This window comes from Rousettus aegyptiacus, unplaced genomic scaffold (genome assembly GCF_014176215.1).
Source record: "Rousettus aegyptiacus isolate mRouAeg1 unplaced genomic scaffold, mRouAeg1.p scaffold_m13_p_4, whole genome shotgun sequence".
NCBI lineage: Eukaryota > Metazoa > Chordata > Mammalia > Chiroptera > Pteropodidae > Rousettus > Rousettus aegyptiacus.
Window position 1 is genome coordinate 39,597,065 of NW_023416307.1, and position 20,412 is coordinate 39,617,476.

At 37.9% G+C, this 20,412-nt stretch overlaps 1 protein-coding gene and 1 pseudogene across 10 annotated transcripts in view; one reads left to right on the forward strand and one right to left on the reverse strand.

Annotated features, from left to right (window-relative positions):
• Positions 1-628: 628 nt before the first annotated feature.
• The window catches only part of LOC107507009 (proteasome maturation protein-like), a 175,245-nt gene continuing 155,461 nt past the window's right edge, over positions 629-20,412 (reverse strand). For 8 of the 10 annotated variants that reach the window (XM_036219758.1, XM_036219759.1, XM_036219763.1 and 5 more), the window contains 2 exons: positions 6,081-6,201; positions 4,834-5,718 (listed from right to left, as the gene is read on the reverse strand). In XM_036219758.1, coding sequence (XP_036075651.1) covers positions 5,200-5,664 — 465 coding nt within the window. In that variant the 5' untranslated portion in view covers positions 5,665-5,718; positions 6,081-6,201 and the 3' untranslated portion in view covers positions 4,834-5,199. Of the gene's footprint in view, positions 1,500-4,833; positions 5,719-6,080; positions 6,202-14,691; positions 14,755-20,412 lie in introns of those variants that run through there. The other 2 variants (XM_036219764.1, XR_004950576.1) reach the window with 2 other exon arrangements.
• LOC118602681 lies at positions 9,462-9,578 on the forward strand (annotated as a pseudogene).

Here is a 20,412-nt window from a genome sequence, read left to right on the forward strand (position 1 = left end):
AATGACAAAATTATACTACTGTATATTCTTGGTTTACTTACTTGAATTATTCATAGCTCATTACTGATATGAACACGAAGTATACCTTAATACCAGTACTGCTATCTATCACGATATCTGCATTGTACATAGGAGTTTGTATGTAAAGATTTAATATATTCCCAATTCTACTAGAATTATCAGATTAGGTGATTGGCTGATTTCCATTTCCAAACATCTCCATGTTAAAAAATATTTGTACATTATGATTGGTGCCCTTTCATGATTTTGAGAGTTTTCAATTCAGAATATCACTAAATCCCATCAAAACATTAGAAAATGGGCACTGCTTTCTAGGACTAATAATAATAAGTGTCATCTAACGAGTGTCTGTCATGTACCCAGTGCATACACTAGTCAATGTACTCCATTTATCCTTACCTCCTCAAATAAACTCTGTAAGTAGGTATTAGTATCTCATTTTACAGATGAGAGACACAAGACTTAGAGAACATATGTAACTTACCCAAGAATATACAGCTAATAAATGGGGGAGTCGGCAGTTGACCAGGATCAGGTAATTCAAAATTACTGGACTACTAGTTTAAACGGTAAAAGATATCATTATTTCAACAATTATCATAGAAGCTTTAATGAGAAAGAGTTTTTATTTGCCACAATATGAAAATGCCATTGCTATAACAAACTCAGTTATACTGACTTTCTCTGCAAGTATCTTACACACATTGAAACTACCCTCCTTTCTTAAAAGATAGCCTGTTCTGTCAATATTTTGCTTAAATGGCAAAACACAAAAGAACTTTCAAACACTGTATTCAAAACTGTATAACAGAGAGAAGGAATATTTTAGCACACATATCTTGTACACAATATGGGCAGATAACATTAAACTGCATCTTGTTGTAGTGAATCACAGAGATACTAAACAAGATCATCAACTGAAAAGACACAACTCTTCTTTCAAATCATGGTAGACCAATCAAATGACTGCATTAAATACCATAGTGATTTACTATAAATAAGATAAAACATGGCTAGTGCACAGAGCCATCAAATTAAATTTTTAAATAAAAATAATCTCAGCACACATTTGTAGAAGATACGGGCAGAATGTATAGCTTAGCAGAACAAGCAATAGAAGTCTTCCCATCCAAAGATTTTTGTTTGTTTGTTTGTTTTCCAGATTTAGAAAGAATAAAGAAATCAGTCATGGTTTTTCACTCATAGTGAATTGTGGGCCTAATGTTGGGGCTGGCAGGTGTCTCCGAGACAGGGCCATGTAGGCAGGACAGCCTCACCTACAGACGGCCACACTGCACCTGTTCTTTCCTCCTGGCGAGTTCAAGTGTCTTCTCTCCTGCACAGCGCTGAAGGTGAGCTCTTAACTGGCCTTGCCTTCGGTTCTCTCCAGGAGGGAAGGCAACAAGGACTCCCATGGATTGCACTCTGGGCTAGTTTTAGGTGAAGATCCTGTGGTCAACGCTGGGCCCCAGAGCGGTCTGAAATGGGTGAGGGGAAACACTGTTAGGACAGATGACCTAGGTTCAAATCCTGTTTCTGTCCCTTACTTCTCCACATCTTCAGAAAAATTACCCGCCCCTGGGAGTATGTTTGCTAATCTGCAAAATTGAGAGTGAAAAATAAAACTGTACATGGCGTTGTAAATATTAGCTGATATAATGCCAAAAGCCTGGTACAGAGCCTTGACATAGTGGGTTCTCAATAACTTTTCCTCCCTTACCCCTTTGCTCCCTCTCTCCCTCTCTCCCTCCCTCCTTTCCTACATATCTGTGAATATATCCAGAGCTCCTCCTATTTCTGGGCAAAAAGATGCATAAGCTTTACAGAAAGCACAACTCTGTCATTTAAGGCTTGCACTCCTCAACTTCCTCATTTGGCTCCATGTCTATGTTTGCAGTTTCTCTTACGAAGGGATTCTGAATGAAGAAGTGAGAACCCGTCACCCTCCTGCTCAGTCTTTTTGCAGAGCCCTAGGGTCATTGTGAGCAGGCCTCAGGAGGCTTTTTCACTAATGCCAAACTAAATGATGCATTAAATTAGGTGAGGGCTGCCTTCAGGTGAAGATGAAAGGACCCTGGCTGCCCCAGGAGAGAACATTTCCTCCAGGATGTTTTCAGCTGCACTTTTCCATTCCACTTTAAATAGCTCAGGTGATAAGGACTTTATGTGTGTAACCCCATGAACCAGCCCAGCAGCCTCGTGTCACTTGCTGCTACAGAGAAAGAAAGAAGGGAGGGTTGTACAAGAAGAGATGCTTTAGCTTTCCTTTCAATTTTTTTCTTCCTCACTCCCTTTTCGAAGGAAATACAAGCACAAAGTAAGTGTCACTTATTTTACCAAAATATCAAAAGACACCAAATCTACGTCTCCAGGTAAGTTTCTAGAGCATTCCAGTAACCTTTGATTATAGTTCCAATTAGGATAAGTTTTGCTAAAATGAGTTAGGTATTTCTCTGTGTCTGCCACGGTCACATAATAGAGACAATGAGTCACTTACTGTACAAGTCAGTAAGGACACAGGGAAGACTTTTAAAAGGTGTAGGTCTCCATCTCTCCAAAGGGTCAAAGGACAAATATTTTCACAATAAAGGGCAGTGAGATTTGGACACCAAGGTTATGGGAGAAACCCTGTTATCAGATCAGAGTGCAAATTGCTCTAAGGTTTGGCTGTCAATCACAGAAGAGTAAGTAGACCATTACATTTTACTGTCTATTTCTTTCAGACACTAAATGAGAGCAGTTTATACACTTTTGATCACTTTCTTTGTACTTCCTGCTGTTAAATAATGAATACGGCATATATCCAGAGCTTCAAATATAAAAAAAATTTGAGAAAATACTCTTAAATAATTTTTTTAAAAATCTTCTCTGGTTATATAAGAGATAAAGTTGTTTTTTGAACCATGCAAGTATAGAATACGGGAATTAGCCATAAAAATATGGATACTGCCTACCGATAGCTTACATATTTCTACAAATAAATGGTAGAGCAGGGTTTAAATGCAGATCTGTCCAAACTCTTGCCTCATACAGCTGTTGTGACCATTAGATGTAACAAACTCTAAAAACTAACTCAGAGCGGTGCCTGTCATGTAATAAGCATTCAATAAAGGAAACACCACACCTCAAACACACACACACACACACACACACACACACACACACGCACACACACACACACACGCACGCCACAGACCTACATGCACTTCATTTTCACATTTATCCACAAGGCCTTCTTCACTCCACACTCCACAGCCAGCTGAGTGACACAGGCACCCAATAACTGACTAACCATCTGCATTTAGACATGACAGAAAAATTGACAAAGATGAAGCTATAGAGAAAGGAAGAAATTTTTAAGGTGGATGAACAAAAAGGCTCTATGACGGCATAGATGAGGATTTTTTATAAAAAGGCTTGGAAAAGACACTTCCAGGTAAGAGAAATGGCAACTAGCTTGGCGGCCGGCAGGTAAGGAAATTACAGGATGCAGCTTGCAACTTAACTCTGCCATATGCTAGAACTGGATAGGAGTCTCTGAGTTCTCTTTTCTGTAAATGGAGGTCATAGGTGAAAAGATGATACATCAAAACCCTGATTGGGTATCTGACAGAAATAGAAACGAGGTCTCCTCTTTGCTTGCCCTAGGATGTAGCTCTATTTCCTTATGACCATGTGCCCAGTCTAGCTTGCAGACTATATAATTTTCCTATTTTTTTCCTCAGAAATGACTCACAAATGCTATGTTATTTTACCCTACGCAAATTGCTTTCCATAAACCCAGAGGGAAAAAAGTGCTTGGAGTCATCATTATAAATACGACACATCTGTTTTAAATAACTGAAGAAGTATAATAAAACCTTTACTTTGGGAGAATATCCAGAGTTTCATCCTAAAGTAAAATTGTATCCATCTGGTTCCAAGAGAGTCGGTTTTTGCATTAAGTGATATTTGTTGGTTGGGTGATTGGAGAGTAGGAGTGAGGAAAAGAGGGAAGTTGTTAGATCCAACACTTATCGTTAAGTGGAGTTAGTTTCTAAAAATGTAGCATCCAGAAACTGGTGAGTAATCCTTCTTCGTAGTGCAATACTATGTCACCAGATCTGCTGATCCAATACACAATAAAATTAATCCTCCATTCTGCAATGCTAGTGATACGGCAATCACAGATGTGCTGAAACAGAAATATTCATGCCAAGCAGAGTTCACAAGCCACAGATCTAGTCAGTTATTGAGTTTCCGGTCCACATTTGACTCTGAGTCCACAATATTTGAAGAGAGGTTGAGGTGGCTGAGGATTCAGTAGACAGCCTTCCAATTCATTCCATTTCCTCTCTTTCCCCAGAGTTGTAATTGCATATTATTTCAAATTTCCCTCCAATCAGGCAACATAGTAATTATGAAGACAGTATAACGGGGCGAGTGTAAAGAAACAGGTAAGGAAAAAGAACCAACATTTGTGGCTATGTGAACTAAATAGGCCCTCTACATTTAAACCTCTCAACAACCCCATGGAGATAGTGCTACACACGTTACACAACCATCCAGTGACAAAGCATTATTTGGAACCCAAATCTATGCAGCTCCCAAGCTCTTTCCATTACACCATTCTGAGCCAAGCATCCTATGGTCTATGCTTAAATTCTTCCTTTTTAAAATTGAATCAAATAGCTATAATTCTCAAGTAGCTTCAATAAATCAAATATTATTCTTATGAGCACTAACAGACTACACTGCAACAAAGTAAAATATAAATATCTGACTTTGTACTTAATTTGAAGTGTTGCCAGTGAAATTAATTATAGATGTTTACTCTGAAAGATGCTACTGTGAAGACTGCACACTCAAACACAGATAAAGATTCTCCAAAATTAAGTTTATGGAATACCTAGAAAATAGGTTGAATTGGAACCTGAGGGCAGTTTTATAGCATTCATCCACAACAATTTTTTAAAGACATACAGGCTATTGTTTTAATATAAATCAGGAGCTTAAAAATCATCTCTAGTGCTTCAAACTGTCCCATAGCCATAAGCCAAAGATCCCCAAAATTTCAAATCATCAGATGCTAATTAGGCAACAACTATGTGTCAGTACTTTTAATGTTGTGTATGTAGTAAAAAAGACAACTATAAACAAGATATAGCCCCTCTAGATTTTCATGAACAGCACAGCGCATTACAGTAAACCAAGTTTATATTCCACCAAGTGTGGTTCTCCCACTAGTTCACCTTGTGATGGGCCATTAAGAATATCTTCAAATCCAATAGTCTCATCATTACCCCTCAAAATGTCCAGTGAACGGTTCGAGCTTGGAAGAAATGAAAGATGCTGAACCTGCTGCACTGTCTTGCACTTCATCTGCAATTTTAGTGGAGCAAATAGACTCTGGATGTTCCTCAGTGTGAAAAGATTCATTTTATCTTGGTTGAGCTGGAAATTGTTTTCTGATAATTCAAGAGGATGACTGGGCAAGAGCTCATTTTTCACACTAGAAAAACCTTTTAGAAGAAGATCATAACTTTCAAAAGGTCCACTTGCTGACAGTTCGGTAACTGGAATACTGTCCTTTAGCTGAGATCCAAGTCCTCTGGCATTCATCTGCAACTTGCTCTGCAAACAGCCTCTCAGCCCCCTTACCATCAGCCAGCCCCATAGATCACTTCCATTTCCTTAAGTTTTTCTTCTTAATGATCCCTATTGATTTCCAAAAAGAGAGGAAGGGAATTTGAGGTCAATACGGTTTAATAACTTAGTCTTATCAATGGCAAGAATTACTCATAGGTAACTAATGGGTCCAGTCCATTATGGCAGTTTGTGACCACTCTATGATATCAATTGTTGTCTTCTTTTTTTTTTTTTTTTTTCCACTTGCCCCAGGTATTAACACTCAGCCCTTCAAATATCCAGGAAAGCGCTTCGGACTGGTTGAGCTTGGGTCACATGCCCACTTTGTGGATAGGAAAAGACAGGATCTCTTGACTTGATAGTCTACCAAGACCACATGCCAGGGGAAATCAGGTGGCTGTTACCAAAAAGCCAAAATAAAAAATACCCACCAGAATGGTAATGTAGAAACCTTCAATTATCTTGTCCATTATTTAAATTTTTATTACGTATCCCTCTCCAACTAGAATGTAAACTCCATGAGCATAGGGGAGTAGTCTGTCTTGTTCCATTCTGTAAACAAAATGATAGGACAATCCATTGAATAAGAGAAGATACTCGCCAATGATACATCCAATAAGGGGTTAATAACCAAAATAAGTAACTCATACAACTTAACACCAAAAATAAACAAACAAATAATGATTCAATTAAAAATGGGCAGAGGACCCGAATAGACATTTCTCCAAAGAAGACATAGAGATGGCCAATAGACACATGAAAAAATGTTCAATGTCACTAATCATCGAGGAAATGCAAATTAAAACCACAATGAGGTATCACCTCACACCTGTCAGATTGGCTATCATCAATAAATCAACAAATAGGTAGTGTTGGTGAAGATGTGGAGAAAAGGAAACCTTCACACACTATTGGTGTGAAACTGGTGCAAAAACTGTGGAAAACAGTAAGAAGATTCCTCGAAAAATTAAAAACAGAATTACTAGGCGATTTCTAGTCAAGATGGTGGAATAAGTGAATTCTGTGCTTGCCTCCTCTCATGACCACATTAAAATTATAACTAAACTATAGAATAACAATCATTGAGAACTGCCTGAAGTCCAGCTAAAGAAAAGTCCTACAACTAAGGACATACAGAAATACCCTCAAGACTGGTAGGAGGGTGGAGACATGGAATGGGCTGGTCCCACACCTGAGTGTGACAGTTAAAAATCAGGAGGGACATCTTGACTGCAGATTTCCCACCAAAGTAGCAAGGGGCCCCAGCCCAGGGGCCCCAGCCCTACACCAGGTTCCCCAGCCCAGGTTTCCGGTACCAGGAAGAGAAGTCTCCACCACTTCTAGCTATAAAAACCAGCAGAGAATGTGGCTGAGTGAGACAGAGGGCTGCTGGAGTCACAGGCAATCCTCTTAAAGGGCTCAAATGTGAATTTACTCACAGATGCACTCAATCCCTCTGAGCTCCAGCACTGGGGCAGCAGCTTGAAAGGTACAAGGGACATATGAGGAGGAATTGAATTGTCTGGCTTTGGGGTGAGGGTTGAAGGGACAGCTTTCTCCCAGAAAGAAGTACTGGCAGAATCCACTGTTTTGTGTTGAGCTCTCACCCTTCCCAATGTGCATACACAGACTGTTGCCATATCTGAGTATCCGTCACCCTGGCCAACCCAGTTTGAACCTCCCCAGTGATTCCTTGAGACTCTGCCCCATCCAACTTGCGGGCCTGCCCAAGCTGCTTCTAGTGGCTTTTCCATACACGTGGTCTGTCTTGGCTCATGCTGTGGACTTTCTTAAAATCTCTCAAAAGTTCACAAACCCCAAACAAGAACATCTTGTTGGGCTTGCTGAGCAACCCCAAGCTTGGCACTAGTGGCAGCCAGCCTTGATTTGTAGCTTGGCCACTCTGAGGCACCTGTAAGCCCAGCACAAGTGGAAGCCAACTACAGATTGCTTGGTAGCTCATGCTAAGTGGCCACAGGCAGGACACAGGTGGTGGCTGAACTTGGCCTGCAGCAGGGTCCCTCTCAGGAGTCCCCAGGCCAGCGTGCCAGGTGGCCAGCTTCGGACCAAGCTGGAATACCACCTGGGCCTGCATCTGAGGATGGCACACCCAAAGGGCAGACAGGGAAGGCACCAGAGCCCTGCTAAATCAAATCCTGCTCTGTAGGGGCAGCCCCAAAACAAGAGCTCCTCCACTGTAGTCACAGCCAGTTCTCATAACCAACCAGCTCAAGGGTCAGTCCCTCTGATTGACATGAAAAGAGCAACCAAGGCTCAACTGCAACAGAGGATACACACACCCCATACAAGGAACCCATCTGAAGCACCCAGCTCAGGTGATCAGGGATACCGTGCCACTGGGCCCCACAGGACACCGGCTATATAAGGCCACTCTACTAAGAGTGGGAGACATAGCAGCCAACTATATGGAAACAAGCACAGGGAAGCAGCCAAAATGGAGAAACAAAGAAACATGACTCAAAGGAAAGAACAGAAAAAAGCTCCAGAAAAAAAATGAAGATAGAAAACATAAAAAAAAAAAAAAGTAAGAATGAAGATTACAGTATCTGAAATGAAGACTATATTAGAGGGAATCAACAGTAGATTAAATGAAGCAGAGAATTAAATCAGTGATTTAGAAGATAAAGTAGCAAAAAACACACATCTGAACAGCAACAAGAAAAAAGAAATTTTAAAAAATGAGGCTAGTTTTAGGGGCCTCTGAGATAACATCAAGTATACCAAAATTTACATCATAGGAGTACCAGAAAGAGAAGAGAAAAGAGAGAGAGAGAGAGAGAGAGAGAGAGAGAGAGAGAGAGAGAGAGAGAGAGCAAGGAATTGAAAACCTGTTTCAAGAAGTAGTGACAGAAAAATATCCTCAATCTGGAAAATGAAATAGATATAAAAGCCCAGGAAGCTCAGAGAGTCCCAAACAAGATGAACTCAAACAGGCCCACACCAAGATACATCATAATTGAAATGCCAAAGTTTAAAGACAAAGAGAGACTCTTAAAAGCAGCAACAGAAGAGCAATTATTTACCTACAAGGGAGCTCCTATAGACTGTCAGTTGATTTCTCAACAGCAGCTTTTCAGTACAGAAGGGATTGCCATGAAATATTCAAAGTGATGAAAAGCAAGGACGTACAACCAAGATTCCTCTACCCAGCAAAGCTATCGCTCAGAATTGAAGGACAAACAAAGAGCTTCCCAGACAAGTAAAAGCTGAAGGAGCACATCACCACCAAGCCAGTATTACAGGAAATGTTGGAGGGATTTCTTTACAAAGAAGAAGAAAAGAGAAAAAAGATCAATAATATGAATAAGAAAATGGCAATAACTACATATTTATCAATAATTACTTTTAATGTAAATGGATTAGGTGCTCCAATCAAAAGACAGGGTGGCTGAATGAATAACAAGATCCTTACATATGCTGCCTACAAGAGACTCACTTCAGATCAAAAGACACACACAGATTGAATGCAAAGGGATGGAAAAGATATTTCATGAAAATGGAAACAAACAAAAAAGCTGGGGTAGCAATATTTATACCAGACATAATAGACTTTAAAACGAAGGCTGCAACAAAAGACAAAGAAAGACCCAGTAATCCCACTTCTGGGTATTTATCTGAAGAAACTCAAAACACTACTTCAAAGGGATGTGTGTCCATATGTTCATTGTAGCATTATTTACAATAGCCAAGATATGGAGGCAACCTGGGTGTCCATCAGTGGATGAATGGATAAAGAAGAGCTGGTACCTATATACAATGAAATATTACTCAGCCATAAAAAATGAAATCTTGTCTACAGCCATGCCACCCTGAATAAGCCCAATCCCATCTGATCTTGGAAGCTAAGCAGTCAGGACTGGCTAGTACTTGGATGGGAGACCACCTAGGAAGACCAGGTGCTGTAGGCATAAAAAATAAAAAATAAGGGATTGTAAACTGACAGGATCCTTGCAATTTGTGAGGTCAACTAAGGGTTCTCTTGCCTAAAAAAAATTTTTTTAATAAAATAAAATTAAAATTAAATAAATAAAAATGAAATCTTGCCATTTGCAACAACATGGATTGTTCTAGAGGGTATTGTTCAGAGTAAAGTACGTCAGGGAATGGCATATGACTTCACTTACATATGGAATCTAATGAACAAAATTAAAGAAACAAAACAGAAACAAATCCATAGATATAGAGAGCATTTTGATGGTTGCCAGATAGGAGGGGGATTGGGAAGATAAGTAAAAAGGGGGAAGGGATTAAATAGTGCACATTGGTAGTTACAAAATAGTCATAGGAATGTAAAGTATAGCATAAGGAACATAGTCAATAATATTGTAATTACTATGTATGATGTCAGATGGTACTACATTTATCATAAGTTGTATAATTGTCTAATCACTTTGTTGTACACCTGAAACTAATATAATATTGTATGTCGACTATAATTAAAAAATTAAAAAGTTATTTAAAAAATAAAAAAACAGAAATCCAATATGATCCAGGTAGTCCACCTCTAGGAATTTATCCGAAGAAATCTAAAACACTAATTCAAAAAGATATAATCACTCCTATATTCATTGCAATGTTATTTACCATTGTCTATATATGGAAGCAACCTAAGTGTCCGTCGATACACGAATGGATAGAGAAAAAGTGGTACACATATACAACGGAATATTACTCAGACATAAAAAAAAGAATGAAATCATGCCATTTGCAACAACATCATTTGAGGGCATTATACTAAGTGAAATAAGTCAGAGAGAGAAAGACAAATGCCACATGATTTCACATATATGTGGAATCTAAAAAACAGAATAAACAAACAATACAAAAATACTCATAGAAAACAAATTGATGGTTGCCAGGTGCGAGGGGTTTGGGGGGATTAGTGAAAGGTAAAGGGATGAAGAAGTACAAATTGCCAGTTATAAAAATAGTCAAGGGGATGTAAAGCACAGCAAAAGGAATTTAGTCAAAATATTGTAATAACTATGTATGGTATAAGCTGGGTACTAGCCTTATCAGGGGGACTACTTCGTAAGTTATATATATGTCTAGTCTCTATGCTGTACATCTGAAACTAATATGATAATGCATGTCAACTGTAACTGAAAAATAAAAATTTTAAACCCATTAAAACTTGTTCTTCTATCAGCTGAATCTCAAAATTGAACATGAATCCTCACAGGCCTAACAGTGGCAAGTAGAAATCTGTCCAGCTGTGAGTTTAGCCCCTTCACAGAAAGAAAGTTCACCAATTCTTCATGCTTGGACAGCTAGTTACCTCAGTCAGTTGAGCTATAGCAATTTCCATTAAATATCTCTTCATTTTAATTAAACATTCTTTACTTTTAGAAAGCTCAAGTATCTTAAGTACCAAATTCAATGCTGCAGTTCCGTTTCATGTATTTATAACTGCTTTAGCTTGTGTCTCAATGCCATAAAAGAAAATCTTTTAAGAGACTGACATATTTTAAAAATGGAAATCAGAAATCAGGGATGTCTTCCACCTCATTTTTACCAACACTCTACACCTTGAAACTATCATTTTTGTCTTTATCATTTGCCTTCTCTGAAGCTCTCTGTGTGCATACAGGATATCTATCTCATTTACTATTATATCCCTAATACCTAGGGTAGTCTGTGCCTGACAAATGCTTGGCACTAAATAAATGTTACATTTATTGAATAAATACATCGATGTGCCTTTTCTTTAAACCAATTTCAATTAAATGCAACTAATGATTGAATGTTAACTCTATGATGGACAGAGTGCTATTGGGAACCCAGAGAAAATATAATCTTAATATTCTCATTAACCCATATAGTTATTTTTTTCCCTCGAAGATTCATTCTCATTAAGATCTACAGAAAACAATAGTAAGGAAGAATAGGTTGTCTAATGAAATAATATAACTCGTTTAGCACTCCCCACGCAGTGCCATTGGTAAGTGGTCTCTTTGGGGCAGGATCATGTGAGGAGTTTCATGAACTTAGGCATTTTGTCATCATGGCTCCCTTCCTCCCTAAGAATAATCAAAAATTATACTTTACAACTGCACTGGTGTAAGGATGAATATAAACCCGGTTAGATTCACTATTGTGTATTCATCATTATTTTGTTCATTTTTTTTCTTCATGTTTTAAATGAAATTAAAATGAAAACATTCATGTGAGGCACTAAAAGTACCATGGGTCCCACGGGCATTGTGCCTAATGGATAAGTGGGCCTCGCTCTAGGGGCCTTTTGTAGGGACCCTGTCCCCACCAGAGCAAGTTCTCTTCCTCTTTTCCTGATGGGATGCAGTTTCAAAGCAAGGTGCTGGTCTAGGCTTTCTAGCTGGAATCCTAGCTCAGGAGGCCTTTTCTTTTCTTATCAGACATAAGAATAAACTGAGACCTAAGGGGGACAATCCCTATCTGCATTAACCTTCCACTGGTTCTTAATCATGCTGACTCTTACCTTTTCTGTTGCTAAGCTGTGTGAAAATTATTTCTCCCCAACACTACAGAGCCCTCCTCTTGTTTATGTAAAGACCTCAATTAAGCTAGAAATAGAATTTAGCACTGCAAACATTGTTTAAAAAATGTTAAGACATCCAGTCCAGTGCTCCTGTTCATTATTCTCTGCTGAAACCTAATATTAGTAACAGCATGTACCAAGGACCTGGACCATGAATTAATAATGAAGCACTTGTACTGGAAAATATGTGAGCACCTAGTTACTTTCTTTGGCTGGCACCCGTGAGGACGAGTTTGCTCTGTCTTACACAGCACTTTCAGTGACAGGTTTGCAGAATAAAAGTAGTTATCAGTTATTTCGGAGGGATTACCTGCAGGGGGAAAGATAACTGAGCATTCAGCTATCACTAACACTCTCCCTTCCTGCTCTGCTGTTGAACTATTTTTTTCTATGAAACTTTCACTTTCCTCAAGTATTTAGTCCTGTCAGTGTTTTAACACATGTAATTTCAGTTGTTTTTTTCATCTGGCTTATTCCACCATGAGATTAAAAATTCCATAAGGAAAAATCAAGAATTACACAGAAAGGCAATGTGGGAAAGCGGTTGAGGACAGAGGTTACAGATTAAAAGAGACGAATGAGACGTAGGCTGGAATTCCATTTTTCTGGACCACCACATAACAGTTGTATGATGCTGAGCAAATCATTTAATTTTTCTGATCCTGTCTCTCCTCCATAAACGGGGGATAATAATAATTACCTTTCTGGTTTAATGTAAGGATTAGGATGAACGTAATGGAGTATCTAGTGTAATGTGGTATATAGTGGGCATTTCATGAATACTAATGGTTATCATCATCATTATCATTTTCTCCATCATCTTCTTTGTATCCCTACCATCTAGCATAATCACTGTCACATTCTAATGTTTATTGTACAAATCACAAAATATATTTTACATATAACTCTTTAATCCATGAAGAATGAAGGGACATTTGTTTTGTTTGGCTTGGTTTTTGACAAAATTAATTTTCATCTGAATTTCCTCCTTCTTTATTGCATCATCCCTGTGTCCTGGAGAATGGAATATTTGATACCTTGATAAAAATGTATCAGGAATGTTTTCCAATGGATTCTTCATTTTTGATGGGTTTTACTTTCAAGAAAGTTTGGAAAAAATCCTCAGCCAGAAATGATCACAGAACCTACTGTAGCAATCAAGACAAATGTAAAGCCAAACACGAAAACACATTTTTGTACAGCGGTACCAAACTTTTGGTTCTATATGTGTTAATACAACTTTAAGAATTATTTGGTTTATTTCTTGCAAGGCAACTCACTCACCTATTCCCCAAGTCCAGGTTTTTTGTTGCTTCCTGAAGATGTAAAAAAATGCCTTTCTACATCTGCAGAAAACAAGCAGTTGTTGTCATCACTATACTTGCCCTGTGAAACCTTAGCAAGGTGATAGAGTTACACATTCCGTTCCTTGTTCCTTTAAGAGGAGGACGGCGTTTCAGCTGCACCGTCATCAGGGCACTGCATCCAGCAGACCTGATAAACTTGGCTTTTTAGTTGTATGGATTTAGACATTAAATAATTTTTAAAAATAGGATAATACCCAAACAAACAAAAAAAAAAAAGGGAAAAGGAAAAAATTAGAATTCTCTCTGATAATGAAAACTAATTCATGGGAAAAAGTTCAATTGCTGTGTCTTTTTTTTTTTTTTTTTAAGGGATTACATAACTGAGCATAGTATATGGTACAGGAAATAATTTTGCCATGCACCTGCACAGAAAAACCCACATCAACAAGTTTGCTTCGCCCGTCAATCTATGGGGCCAAGAACTAAGCCTGAAAGCAAAGGTGAAATAAAATACGAAAATTGCACAGCAGCCGCAGAGGAGTCAGCTATCCAGAGGCCCCTGCTGAAACCCCATCTTTAGGGTAGAGTTTCAGACACATTTTGATGTTTTGGTCACCTGACCCAAGTTCTGGAGCCCAATTGGCCTCCAAGTTTACAGGCTAAGTAATGATGTAACCAGAGTGTGTGGGAACCAGAAGGATGAGACAGATACAATTTTTCCCAGTCATTTATTAGACTTGGCTACTAATTCTGCTTGTTCCTCGGTTTGACTGCTGGTTATCAGGAAATTCGAACTACTTTAAGAACATAATGAGTTTATCTATACACAAGGTAGAATAGAGTCACATTCATATAAAATTAAGCCACAGATACAGAGAATAGTAACTTGGAAAATTCAGTTATATATATTTGAATTTGGTAGCAGATATATTTTAATGTATGTATATTTTGTTACATATTCTTTTTCTACTAAACATCATCATTTACAGCATCATTTACAATATCATTCTTACGATGTCTAAAAAATTCCATCTAATAAATATATTGGTTTATTTATGTTTTCTATTCCTTTTCTTAATTCACAGAGTTTTTGTCCAAACAGAATAAATGTTTATACTCATGTAATTTGTCACTATGGCAACTTTTGGCCTTTAAAATGCTGACACTATATCAGAGACAACCAAGAGGAGAAATTACCGTGTTTGACAAGAATAAGCAGAACCAGTTTGGCAAACTTCAGGCATAACCAAACATAGCAGGGCAAGGATGCCTAAGGATAAAAAGCATTTGTTGTTCTACCCACATGATTTCATATCAAGGAAAACTAGAGCATATTCAGGTTTCATGGCAAAAATGAGAGATTTAAACCTGATAGCAAAACTTAAAGAGAATTTTCTATCTCTAAATTTCTTATACCCATCCTGCCCCCCCCCCCAAAGAAATCATTTAAGCAATTTCTAACATTCACACTTTATTATCTTCCTGATACGTCAGCATGAGTTTGTGGAAAATTTTCTAACTCATAATTCTGAATCTCTTTAGGACAATCTTGAAGTTATATCTCATAAGGTCTCATTACAACAGACTGAAAATGTCATAAGTCTCAAAACTGATGGCATGGCTGGACTTTATAATAAAATTTCTCCATGATTTTTTAAATTAACTAATGTTATCCTTTTGGTAGCATTTAGACTTCTAAAAAAAGTATTTCACCTCAAAAGACTTTATCTAGTTAGCAAAAATGTCTTCAAGAAAGAAATCCCCAAAAAACAATGCTTTATCATTCTCTTTGTGTAGATCATGTCCTACGCATACACAATAGAGATACTGTCTGACATTCACTTAAACCTGTTGGGAACTATATCAAACATTAATGGGGATTAGTGTTAGAACTGGTGTAAACAGAGCAAACAATCTGGTGAAAGTACATCCTCACGTTTCCATATGTTATGCAGTAAGCAGAGTCATTTAAGAAGTGAGATACTCAGGGAGATGGTGTTCAGGTAGCAAGTATCTGGCAGGTGATAAATAAACGCACCCTGGATCTATTTACTTCATACCACCACCATATACACATCTACCCAACTCTGGCCCTTCAGCTTCTCCTTGAGACAGGTCAAGTTCAAGATAAACAATTTCATTATGAAGAACTTCTACAAAATAGTTAAAAAAAAATGATTTAGTACTTCCAGGTGCACTGTAATTCTTGGCATAAAAAGTTAATTCCAGGTGTGTAATCTCCTTAAGAAATCTGTTGTCAAAGCTGGATAAAACCATCACATTAGAAAAATAGAAGTTCACCCATGAACAAAGTACAAGGTATGGCTAGGAAAAGTCTCTGCTCCATGCAGAAATTACAGCATAAAAGTGAAACTCCCTTTTACTTATGTAAACATTGCTTGGTTTTGGGCATCATTTCAAAAGAGGTAGAGCTGAACATGCACGAGCATATAGAAATATGACATACTCTTGGTGGGAGGTTTGGGGTGGAGCCCTAGTGCCAAGCCAGACTAATATACAGACAAAGGAAAAAAGAAGATGTATTTTATAGCTTACAGATTTTTTTCTTCATTTTTTTAAGCAGCCGGACCGGCTAAATAACTCAATCAACAACAACAAAACCAATATGTGCCACACAGTGGAAAATGTTATAACAGCTCAAATAACAAGGGGGCCCTGGCAGGGATGGGAATGTGTGTGGAAGGGGCAGTAAGAGAGATCCTCATATTATGGAATATTTAAACTTTGTAATTCAATGCACATTTTTAAAACTGATTTCCTTTTAAGAGGCACTTATTTATGACAGGTTTATGAACAATATAGCATGTACAGAGCACTGACGTTCTCCCATGACTTGTTTTTATTTCCATATGTTCAGATGAAATGAGTATCACATTTAACAGTATTACTAGCTGCTCTTGAAGTGTCTGCCAGTGCTACAACCCTTGGGAGTTGTTACCAGCAGATTAATATCCTGTGGGTCACTTAATTTAAAAAACCACATTATAGAGGCATTATGTGATTAGATGTACTGCTTTTACAAGCCAGTTGGGGTGTGTACTTTGCATCTGGTTCAGAAAGAATGAGGAAACTAACTTATGAAGACCTCCAACCTGGAGTCTCTGAGAGGCCAACGATTATACAGACATATGGACAAGCAGAGAAAAATGTGTCCTCCATCTACCGTCAGAAACTGCCTTGAAAACAGATCTAAAAGGAACAATTTGCTTAGTCAGAAACAGGCCTGAACAGCTGGTCAAAACTGGAGGCTTCAGAGAGAAAAAAGAGGTACTATCAAACCCCCATCACCTGCTTGTCACCAAATACTTATGGTAAATAGAGAATCATGCTACGTTCACGTTATGCTATCAACATCAAGTCCTACCAATTATTAAGTGTTTTACTTGTGAATTTAAAATGTGCTGTTTTTTCTCCCTTTAAACATTTTCAAAGCTAGGCATCAAGCAGACCACCCAAAACAACAGGAAGTGTGCCTTTTGAGTGAGCAACAGGAATTTGCCATTGGCTCCAGGACACCCTGGAATAGGATGCTCAGCATTTCCTGCAGAAGTTTCAAATGGCATCAAGTGCAGAGGCTCCAGGCAACACGGAAGTATCAATCATCATTTGTGGACCACTATCAATTATCTTTACAGAGATAATTCATTTAGGCTTCCTCCAGGCCAGGCCCAAAGAGGCCTCAGGCTACTACCATCAAGAAGGGAAGAAACCCAGAAAGGCATTCCAGATGGGACATGATGAGCTAGAGGACCTATGTCTGAGGTACATTGTGGGTAATTCTGGTTATATTCACAGTCAAAGAAAAATGATGTTCGCCTTTGATAGAACAAATCTGCAAGACTTACTCATTTTAACTGTCCTGAACCCTCACAAATACTATACACTGAAATGATTGTTTTAAAAATAGAGTTCTTTTGTTTAATCCTTCAAACTGTTGATGAGAAAGTTTTTTCATCAAATGTAAATTGAATAGATCGATCCTGAAGTACATTTCACAATGTAAAGGAAAAAGAATATACTCAAAGTCGAGACTGCGGAAGATGAACTAGACAACAGAAATGGTGTGCCTATGGGTTTGCCAAAGCAGAAAATTCTCAACAGCCTCTCTGAAAGTTTAACTGAAATCTTATGCCCTGGAGGAAGTCTCAGAGAAAAGAGGCATCTCCCATGGCTGCTTTTGAAGCCCTGCTTATAGGTATAATTAGTGAGGATCACAAGTATTTTGACCCAACCACAAGCACCCAGTTTGCCCATTGCTTTATTTTTTTAACCTGGCAAGGAAATGTGGAGGTGGGATGTAAAGAGAGGGATGAAAAGATGAATCGTACTCTTTGTATTGTTTTGCTATTTGCCATATTTCTAAAACACCAAGATTCCCAGTCTCGAGAGGATGCAAGAATCTTTTGCTCTGTTCATCATCTGATAAAGAATTAATCATTTCCAATGGCTGAATAATTACTGAAAACAGTTTCCAGTTTCTTGCATTTGTATCTTTAAACTGATAACAGGTGGAGATCACTCCCGATTTGTACTGATCTGGGCACTGGAAAATGTCCCAAACTATGACACCCTCAGCGGGTCACAGAGTGTCTTGATGTGTGTTTCCTTATGTGTAAAATCATATTATTTCTCTTGCCAAATTCACAAGATTGTTGAAAAGAATTGAGTTCATGACTATAAAAATGCCTTCAAAAGTATAAAGCACTGCAACAAATTCAAGGAACAGGGGCAATTATAAAGATGATGATAACAACAATGAGAGAGAATTCAGGTGGAAATTGTGTCTACTTCTGAAATTATGTCTTAGTACTTGCCATTTGGGAATTTTGATATTTTTTGACATCAAGTACTGAGATACTAATAAAATTTATAAGAACAATGCTGATCCTCGAATAAAACAAGTTTTGAATATACAATGCATATTTCTCAAAAGAAAATTCACGAAATGCATATTTCTATGTTTACTAGCACTACTGAAGGTAACCGACATTAATGCAAAGTGCTCAACACTTTGCAGGCTTCTGGAAGGTATCCTTCCTTACTTTACAGACATGAATCTTCTCTTCTTGAATGATGCTTGGGAAGACTTGGTGATGGTCCTGTTTAGATCTTTAGTCTGACTCAGATACTGTCCTACCCTATTTAAGGGCTGTGGTTGCTGTCAAAGGGTGAAATAAACATGCCTCTCAGTATCATCACCCCAAGGACTTTACTTTTTGCCCTCTGGGTCTGCCTCAAGTGGCTGCTAAATGAAGAAGGATGAAAATAAAAAGTGTGTTACAGTGAGAACTAAAAAGAAACTATAGATTTCCTAGGATAAGGATAAAGATTTAATTTTGTAGTATCAGTTGCTGCTCTGTTAAACAAGTAACTGCACTATGAAAACTTTATCTTTTGGATATCTGTACATACCTTTGTCCACAGTACCCTCCCATCACTAAGGCAAAGGAAAAGCATATTAATTTTTCTGCAGACTTCCATGCCTTTCTTTTAAGTTGGCTAGCTGAAAATCTGCTATTTAAATAGGAAGCTATGTCTTGCTTAGAAAGCTGAAGTTGTCAGAAAAGCTTTAATTGATAGGACATTCAAGGACAAAACCACTAGGCCAAAATCAAATTCAGAGGGGCACCTTCTTGGGGCTGCTCTGAGATGAATGGTAATTATTTATACTCCGCCTTACTACTCAGACACATGAAATAAGGCCAGAGCAAGAAGCACAATGCTATCCACAAAGAAATGAGAATTATAGCATCCTGGGTGGAAAGATTTTTATTATCCCTGTTTTCACATAAGTAAGTTACTCTGTGAATGGAGGGCAGTGGAAAGCCTGTATCTTATTTTATTATCTACATTCAATATCCTGTACTATGATTTCAAGTACATTTGAAACCCTTTTGCATTCCTTTTTTTGCCCTTTATATCCCTTGTCTACAGTGGGCATTTTCAGCTCTGACAATTGTGTCTGTGAATCTGTGCTCTGGATGTCAGGACCCTGCCCATGAGGTTTGCTAATTATCCTAACTCCCCCTGCTGGTGGGTTTAACTACAACCCAAATTCAAAACCCTTCCTCTCATTTGAACACAGTAACTATTAATAATATTTTTCAAGTTAATCTATATAGTAAAAAAGTGGGTCAAAAGGAACAAGAAAAATTTAAAAGAAGGTGAATTTACATGAGAATGTAACTCACTATAATATAAATAAATTGCAAGTTTGATATTTCTAAAACTAGTCTTTGTGATTAGATTTGTGAACTATAAAATAGATACATTGGTCTAATTTTTTCCTTATTTTCTTTCTGTTCCCACAACCCTCCTCATTTTTGTGGTTTGTGATATTTCCCTTTGTCTCTAAGCTCTAGACTTCTACTTAATAAGTACCAATAAAGCTTGGATGTTATCCTTAAACAGTGGTAGCATTCCCCACCTGCTAATTGCTTTATTTGTACTCACTGTTTCCGCCCTCTCATCAACAGGGGCTTTAGCATAAAGGGCAATGAAGTAGAATGTGATGAGGCGAACAGGAGCCAGCCAAGTGAATGCTTCTATAATTACACAGTAGCCTGGAGTAGCTCTTCTCAAATCAAATTATGAGCCTGGATTACCTAAAACTCTCAAGACACAGCCTAGGTTTTCATTTATATGTATGTTACTTTCTTCTGGCCTTTATTCTTCACAAAGATCATCAAAGCTTCAGTTCCAAAGCAATATTCCCAAAGCAATGAGATATCATGGAGAATGCCACTTCCTTAAATGGCTCACCTGACCCTGTGTGTTTTACAACTTATTTAAAAAATTTAAAAAGAAAGAATTGTTTCTCATTTTTATAACCACCCCTGTCATTTGCATATCAAGCTTTAATCCCAGCTGAGTTTACTCATGATTCTTTGGCAAATA